Source organism: Aptenodytes forsteri, unplaced genomic scaffold, assembly GCF_000699145.1.
Source record: "Aptenodytes forsteri isolate BGI_AS27 unplaced genomic scaffold, ASM69914v1 Scaffold229, whole genome shotgun sequence".
Taxonomy (NCBI): Eukaryota; Metazoa; Chordata; class Aves; order Sphenisciformes; family Spheniscidae; genus Aptenodytes; species Aptenodytes forsteri.
Window position 1 is genome coordinate 5094015 of NW_008795863.1, and position 9004 is coordinate 5103018.

General features: G+C 37.1%; 1 protein-coding gene across 1 annotated transcript in view; it reads left to right on the plus strand.

Annotated features, from left to right (window-relative positions):
* Positions 1-308: 308 nt before the first annotated feature.
* The window catches only part of LAMA1 (laminin subunit alpha 1), a 61051-nt gene continuing 52355 nt past the window's right edge, over positions 309-9004 (plus strand). Inside the window, exons 1-6 of the mRNA XM_019473341.1 lie at positions 309-560; positions 1009-1189; positions 2484-2620; positions 5308-5544; positions 7927-8070; positions 8452-8631. Of these exons, the coding sequence (XP_019328886.1) occupies positions 309-560; positions 1009-1189; positions 2484-2620; positions 5308-5544; positions 7927-8070; positions 8452-8631 (1131 nt within the window). The remainder of the gene's footprint in view (positions 561-1008; positions 1190-2483; positions 2621-5307; positions 5545-7926; positions 8071-8451; positions 8632-9004) is intronic.

Here is a 9004-nt window from a genome sequence, read left to right on the forward strand (position 1 = left end):
GAAAGATGTGATAAGTGCTTGGTAAGCAAATATTTACCTGTTCCTAATATCTACATTTTCTTGTATCTTGGTCTTCCCGTTTATCTATAGATACTGATTAGAGCAGATACAGAGAATAGCAGCAGATATATTCAGGGGAGAGGGGACCTGTTGCTGGAGCGGAGAGTGAAGGTTTGTCTGCCCAGGTTTCTGCGGTTGCAAGTTGCTCTGCCTGTGCTCTTTGCAGATGTGAAGCTATATAGTTGACTCAGCACCGTTCTGAATAGAGCTGTTCAGGCTAGTGCTGCTCTCACTGCCAGTCTGCGGTCATGTTGGCTTACCGAAAAAACAAACTGAACAGACCTGAAGGGATCTTAGCGCTGTGCTTCTGCAAAATGAAGTCTGAGTGGGAATATCTGAAGAATGTGGCTGGTGATAATAAATACATCATGGCTGAACGCCAAAAAGGGATTCAGCTAAAAGACAGGCCTGTTATAAGAACAAGTAGATATTCACTGGTGATACAAAACCGCAGTTTCCAGCCTTTGCTAAGTGTAGAACTGCCTCAGAGACCAGAGCGGGTAATCTGTGCCCAGTTACTGCCCTTGTGCCAGCCCAGCTGAATGCCTTTCAATCCACATGTATCATAGGTCACTGACCTGCTCTGTTCTGGTCTTTCATTCATATTCACAGAAATTTGTGCCTGATCAGCACAGCCCACCCTCACCTCATGGAAGTCTTTAAATTAAAATAACCTCAGACTTTAAAACATAAAGTCTCACTGATGAGATTAGAGAACCATGAGAGCGTTTCAGTGTTCACTCTTTCACCCAAATGCATACTTGCATATAGCTGGGAACAGTGAAGAGATAAGGCCAGGGAGTCCTCCCGTAGCAGTCACACAGTGCTGACCAATATTCATGCAGGTCAGACTGCAGGGAAAGTAAACGAGAAAATAAGAGTGTACATCATATTGTTTTCAAAAATTTATGAAATATAGCTTCAATGTATTTACTTCCTGTCCAACAGAATGGTTATTATGGCCTGCTTACTGGGCTTGGCTGCATTCCCTGCAACTGCAGTCAATTTGGCTCAGTCTCCGAGGACTGCAATCATCAGGGGCAGTGTCACTGTGTACCAGGAGTGGCTGGAGAAAAGTGTGATCGTTGTGCTCATGGCTTTCATGCGTTCCAGGATGGTGGCTGCACACGTAAGCTCTAATCCGTGATCTTTTCAGGGTTTGTCTGGAATTTCTTTCAGCAATATATTTTATCTTAAACTCTGGCAAAGGTCAGTTGTTTTGAGGACTCTGTGGAAAAATCTGTAGAATGGTCTCCTAATACTTTGATTAAGCTAGGGGACAAAACATTTCTTTGATAGCTTGTTGTGTGGTTCCTTGTAAAAGGTGGTGACTATGAAATAACAACTCACAAAGGTTGCATGAGAGAAATATTGCATCCTCAATAGCTCCTTTGTCTCTTTTTACAAAAGCCTTCAATCTTTCAGAGAGAATAGAAACTTCTTTTTTTCTGCAATCATAAAAGTTGAGTGACTACTCTTACAGATTTTTACCTTGTTTTTTCACTTAATTCTTAAAAATACTTTTATACTTTGATGTCATTGACTATTTTCCCATCATCACCTGGGTGTGCACAATTTTTAGTCATGATATAGAGGAAAATGTTAATCCAAATGGAGAACATGCTATCAAAAAACCTAATTTATCATGTTAATAAGATGCCCTTTTCAACACAGTATAGCTAAAGGAATTCCTACCTTTTCTCCAACCTGAAAAACATTTTTTTCATGCCTCAAATAGCATAGTAGTATGAAATCTGCGGTGAGATTATGTGATATGATTATGTTTTGGAACATGTATACTGTGTCTTTACTAAGAATCAAAGATCCCTTAGGTACCTTTAACCATTTCAGTCTCGAAAATTTTGTAAATATTATTAAAACAATTAATAAAACCATTTTTCTGAACTTCTGCTTTTTAGCAAGAACAGTACTGCATTTCTTAAATAGACAAGTGCTTCATGCAGCAGTTAGTTATTATAAAAATAGTTATCCATCCCTGTTATTCACTAAGCAATTCTTGAAAAGTACTAATTCCTGAGATGAATCCTTTCACCTGCTTGAGAACATTATCATATCTCCTGATGAGTTTTGTATCCTCTATAATAGAATTTTTTTTCCTACAAATTTACTCTTCTCCACAATAATTTTGTTTGGCTTTGTTGATTCCCCTGTGGAAATGCAGCACTGCTTTTTAAACCACCGAACAGGCTATGTCAAGAAGCAATAATGGGCTTTCAATAAAAAAGATTAAATGTCACTGTGGTCATAATTTATTCTCAATGATTAGGGATGGCAAGGAGTTCCTAGTGGAATGGATAAACTGTACTGCATAACTAAGAAAAGTAAGACTATCAGTGGTCTTGGAGTTTCTTTGTATCTAAAGCAAGGATAAAGTTAATCATTCGGTCCTATTTCTCTTGCAGCCTGTGACTGTGCTCATACTCAGAACAATTGTAATGCTGATTCTGGCCAATGCATTTGTCCCCCTCACACCCGAGGACCAAAATGTGAACTCTGTGAAGAAAATCACTGGGGACTCTCTCCTAAACTTGGCTGCAAGGTATGGTATGCTGGCCGAAAAGCCATGGCTGTTATAAACAATTCACCTTATACTAATGTCAGTATTGGACTCTTGTTTTGAGAACCTCAATCGTTATTCTCTGTCTCAAAGTGTTAGTGCAACATGCTCACATTAAAAAAAAAAATCAGTCTGTAAAGTGTTTATTGTGGAACCTTCTAAGAAAGCTGGTTTTGAAAATACTGATCAGTGTGCCTACTCTGGATAGGTGCATAGATCGTATTAAAACTTTGAAGTGTGTATTCTACCTTTTAGTTGCTTAAATAGTAATACTAAAACAGATTTATAGCAACAATTAGCAACAAGGAACGTAGTTTCTGTGCTAATCAAGGAGTGATGATATTATGGTTTTAAGAACAATGAAATCTAGCTTATCTTGAAAGTCACTGCATGCTTTTTTACTGAATATTTAAAATCAAAATGGTATAAGGTAGTTAATGTTTTATGAATGGAAAAATGGTAACTCCCATTAGCTCAGCTTAATATTTATGATTAAGCAGTAAACTGCCAACTCGGTGCAAATCCAAGGAGTAGCAACCATTTATGCAATTAGGTTCATGCAGTAGATTCCTGACAGATATGGCATTGGGCCAATCTTTATTTTATAAATGTTGAGATTTTAAAAAGCCTCAGAATTACATGAATGTAATGTGTAATTTCAATGGAGAAACCACAAATATAATCAACTTGACAAGGTCTGTCATTATATGCAGTAAGTACTTGACAAGTACAAGTATCGGCCAAATTGTTTTCTTTTTTCTCTCTTTAATTTTTTAGAGTAAGGATGATAAAATAGTCCTGTAATATCTCTTCAGAGTTTATCATCCTAGTGATTTATAGCAACTTACTTGGCAGCTGGTCTTTAAACCGCTGCTTTGTCAGCTACCAGCTACTGTCATTCTTACCTAATGTTCTGCAAATACAATGTTCTGGTCCCTGTGCCTTTCCCTTGAAGTGTTTCTTTCATAGGGTGATTCCACAGCACTTCCCAGTGATCAAGTTTAGTTAAATACGTAACTGCTCACTTTTGCGAAGTTGTTCAGCATTCCTTGTGGTTACAGCATCACAGTAATTAACATTAATTACTCTTAAGGTATTTTAGTTATTTTCTTGATGCAACAAACTATACTGTGATCTGCAGGTAACAGTCCCAACAGAGGCTCCCCTGTGCTGAATAGTCAGCTGTGGCAGGTTGAGATCCAGTGCAATGTCTACCGGCAAACCCTGGAAAGGCTCTTGCGTGCTCTCTACATGGATGAAATGAGGGGGGGGGAGATGCTATCAGAAACCCAGCTGGTCTGTTTTTGCAACACAGACTGCATTAGTGGGATACTTCATCTGGCTCCATTTCTTGCAGTTTTCTTGGTATTCAGCATCCATTTCTGGGTGCAGCGATGGAGCAGAACTGTAGTCATGTTTTGCTTACAACCCTTTTCAAGTGTGCTGTAGCACAGTTAATTGTACCTTAGCGTCCTTATTTATCTTTATCACATATAGATAGAGATTGAAATACATGTAAATTATTTCTATTATTATGATTCTTAAAACAGGGTTTGACGTTCAGAGCTGTAGACCTTTAATGGTATCTGGGAGCCAAAGTTGTCAACTTGTTTGGTCATAAAGTGTATTAGACTAGGCAGTGTAGTACCTAGTGCTTGCTGCTAGGGTAAAAACTGCCTAATACAGAGAGTACTAATGGTGAGCAGCAAACTTGTGAAGAATGCAAAAGGATACATAGTGGTGCTAATTTTGTGGGTCTTTGTGTAGAGTGCTTTACAAGGTAAGGCTTTTCATCCCAAGGAGAGATGATGAGGAAAGAAGACTCGGGAAAATGCTTACAGTCGGGTGATGATAGATGGAATGTACTTTTTGCCTGCACTGTTAGAAATAACCACAGAGCAAAATTGGACTTCTTAAGTAACCACAGATAGGAAATTAAGACTGAAGATTAGAACCAAGCTGTTTCAAAGAAGAATGACAAATTAAGTACATCCACTTTGTGTATTTGTAATAACAGGTTCATATTACTGATTGGATAATGAAGGATGGGCTCTGCCAGGGAACAGTATTAGTATTCCTTTGGTACTGAGCTGCAGTGCATGCTGAGCTTCCCACCTTTGGATGCAATGAGATTCTTGGTTCCTCATCAAGTAGTAAATGAAGCTTGAGCAAGGTGTAGAGCCTATGAATGCTTCTTGAAATCTTAAAAGAATGTCAGTATTACGATTTTTCTTTCTATCATATTTATAAAATTATTGTACTTACAGATTTCTTTCATCCAACATTTGTATAACATTATTTTAATTTACTTGCTGCACTCAATACATAGTATTTTAAATAAAATCTTTTGGAATATTTTTTTTCCTGGAACAGGTTCCTTCAACTCCTTTGATTCCCAACCCAGATTTGGGAATCAACAAAGCTTCTTACTTTTTGCCATCCACTGTTCACTGGAAATGCAGTTCTTTGTTGAAATACAAACCAAACAACCCCATTTCTATGTGGAAGTTCTTTCCTTTTATTATTGTATAGTAATTGTTGACAAACATTGAGTTTTAAGGGCACTCTAAATTTACTGTGCTGTTTAAATGTGCACTCTAAATTTACTGTTGCAACAAAATTGTTTTTAAAGATCTGCTATTTATGAACATTTCTTCTTTTCATCTAAGGCTTGCAACTGTAGCAACACTGGTTCAACTAGTCTCCAATGTGATGTACTGACGGGTCAATGCCAGTGCAAAGTTGAATTTGGTGGACAAGACTGTTCCAGGTGTGCATTAGGCTACAGAGACTACCCGGACTGTGTTGCCTGTGACTGTGATTTGAGTGGAACCAAAGTGGAGATGTGTGATGACACTGAAGGACTTTGTGGTTGTGAAGAAGAAACTGGCATCTGTACCTGCAAGGTACTGAAGTATTCAGACCCTTTTGGGACAGCATTGGGGTTTTCTGGACATTTATTACATAAATCATGGAAGATGTAGGGCTGAAAGAACTTCAAAAGACAATCTGCATCCCTTCTTTGAGACATTTCTGAGTGCACCTAAATCACCCCTAAAGGATTTTCTGTACCAGTGCTAAACAGGTCTTATTATTAGTCAGCGGGGTTAAAAACTGCGAGATGATGTTCCCCACTTTGGACAGACACAACACAGCTGTAGGCAGAAGAGATAGCAATGTTACCAACATTTCTGTTCTCAGAAATTCCTGTGATAATACTAGACAGTTTGTCTCTCCTACCTCCCTTTGTTTTGTTTTACATAGCCAGGTAATTTCATTTCCAGTTTGTGGTTATAAAATTATTGTGGCACAGTACTGTAGTTCTCTTTTAGACAGAATTCATGGAATTTGATGTGCATGTGTGTTAAGAAGTCAGGATCAAGACCCACTGTATGCCTAATCACAAAGAGTAATTTCTAGCTGACTAATGCTGAACCCTTGCTAAGTTTGCAAAACAGCCACTGTACATCTGATGATAGAAAAAATGACTGGTGTCTTTCTAGTCTTGTACAGAATTTGGCATATTTCACGACTACGGTCTCACTGCAGTCCTAAATTCAAATAGATTGCATTTGATGAATTTAGGATCCATGTGTTTATTCTGTATTAAGTGAATTTCTGTAACCGCATCATTCTTGTAGTATATTCAGAGTCGTCTTTTTCGTGGCTTAGTATTGTAAGGTAGAAATGAATGAGGATGCATTTGTCTTGCTTTTCCTTTTGCTCCTAAATTTCCGTCTGCCTCCTTTTGAATAAGACAAAGCACTGGCCGTGAGTTCTGGGACAAAATTTTTAAAAATTTTGTTAAATGTATGAGAATGGTGCTCATGACTTCAGTGTCACTATATTGCTCTGTATGATGTAAATGCCTTCTGATACCAAGGACAATGCCATACGAACCATTTTTAATGGTACAATTTTTACATGTTTTATTTATCCCACTTGCTTTTTTCTACAATTGCATTTTGCCTTGCAAATAGTTCCAATAATAATAGTTCATAACTCATATGCATTATTTCTTAGTTGCTGTTTAAAAGTGGGTTTTTTTCTCAGTACACATAGAACATTGGAGAAGAACCAGCTGTAATAGATAAAAGTATTCTGATGCAATGAGCAATAGAGAGAAAATGTTTCTACCTCAAGCCAGGGAAAACTATTCCTTCATAGAGTCTAGGAATACTTTGCTGCAAGAGTTGCACTTCTGAGTGCAGGTCACATTAATTGATATTATCTTGAAGTTTCTGAGCAGATAATCTCTGATAAAAAGGTTGATTTTTTCTTAACTTAAAAGCATAAATTCCCTACGTGCTGTTTTGGCAATGAATGATTTCATTCTCTGTGTAGAGATAGATAGACAGCACTTCTACAGCTTCTTCCATCCTAGACGTGAAAGCATTTTAAAAAAACTAATTAAATGTTAGAAAACTCCCGTGAAAAAGCTATTATATTCTTAGCCTCATTATACAAATGGAAAAAATGAAATACAGAGAAGTTTTTTCTGCTCATACACACATGGTTTTATTAGGTTTGGGAACAGCACATTGATTCAGATGATATAGCCTGCTCTTTTGAAAATCCACATGATGATGATAGGAAGAAACCAATAAATACAAAATGGAAAATCTTAATGTTTTTTTAAATGTGGTTATGTTGCAAGTTCAAATTTGTTTCCTATGCTATAACCAAAGGCAATGCTTAAGAATATCACGTATATTGCTGATAGTGAAGTCTGAATTGACATTCCATTCTAAAAAAAGGAAACATTAAATACAGAGATTTAGTAGTATAGATTTTTCTGAAAAGGTGGGAATCTGTTCTTGAAAGACTGAGTGATAGAAAAGAACTTACTTCAAGACAATGAATGTATGCCTTCATAGGTCTCTCTCCAATCTTCCGGTTAAAAGTGCCAGTGGGCACTGACTGTAGTTTTGGGTGTTTCTTCAAGTTGGACTTACCAGTTGAGAATTGAGTGCAAAAACAGACACTTGGGAATAGGTCCCCTGATTCCTATTCATACGGAGCAGTTGAAATGTATTGCTAGAAATTCAAATACATGAGTTTAGCTTGAATGTTCCGTGGTGGTGTTTTTTTTTAAAAAAAAAAAAACCCAGCATTGGAAAATAATGAAACAATTATGTACTGAATAATAAAATAGAACAGATATAATAATTGACTTCCTATTATGTAGTTTAGGTAGCAACTAGTTTTTCTTCCAAAAAGAACTATCTTTCATTCAGCTAGCAAAGTAACATGAGTGTGCTGTTATGTTTTTTTTTTATTTCCTCCAGGAAAATGTATTTGGTCTACAATGCAGCGAGTGTAAACCTGGAACTTTTGCTCTGTCTGCTAACAATGCACTAGGTTGTACTCCGTGCTTCTGTTTTGGGATGTCCACATTTTGTTCGGAACTAGAAGATCATGTGAGAATTCCTGTAAGTAAAGTGACATAGATATACAGACACAGTTTGGTGTTATCCTCATGTTAGGTACCACACTGGTGTGCCTAATGTTGCATACATTTCATGAATCAGGCTGAATGTAATTGGCTAGCTTATGGAGGCAGTGGCATATGGCAGCACAAAAAAGAAAGCAAATGGTAAGTGGTCATCGTCTTATTTCTGAAACCTTGTGTTTCACCCTTCACTTTAAAAAAAAACCCCAAATATCAAACATGTTTCCCAATTGTTTGGTTTGGGCATTTATTACTCTAAGGTGGGCTATTGACTATCTCAAAGCAGCTAAAACTATTAACAGTATATTATACTGACATAGAATATTTTTGTTGAATGAATCTTTTGCTCTTTGTGTTGCAGATAACCTTAACTCCAGATCAGTCCATTCTGCATGTAGTAGCTCAAAGTAACCTGACTGGAACAGTGGAAGGAGTATTTTCACAATTTCCTGATGTTTTACTGGATGCTGCCATAGTCAGAAAATACTTAAATACAGAAACATTTTACTGGAGGTTACCAGAGCAGTTTCAGGGAGACCAGGTGAGATCATTAAATAATTAGAATGCTTTATAGATAATTTCTTTACAGTCTAATAGTCACTCCTTTATTGTATAATAGCCACTTTATCTTGATAACATTTTTCTGCATTAGTTCTATTCTTGTAGGTTATTACAAATTACACAATATTACACATATTCAGTGGCTGAACTTTGTCGGAGTTTCCCTTTGTTCAGTCGACGGCGGAGCGGGAGTGCGATTCCAGAGTAATGACAGATCCCAATATGAGTATGGTGTCACTCCTTTATTCATGCATATAACAGGGTTTATATAGTTATCTACTATAGGCACGCGCTTCATAACAACCTATGGTTGGTTAATTACAGCTGTACACGCGCTCAATAATAAGCTATGA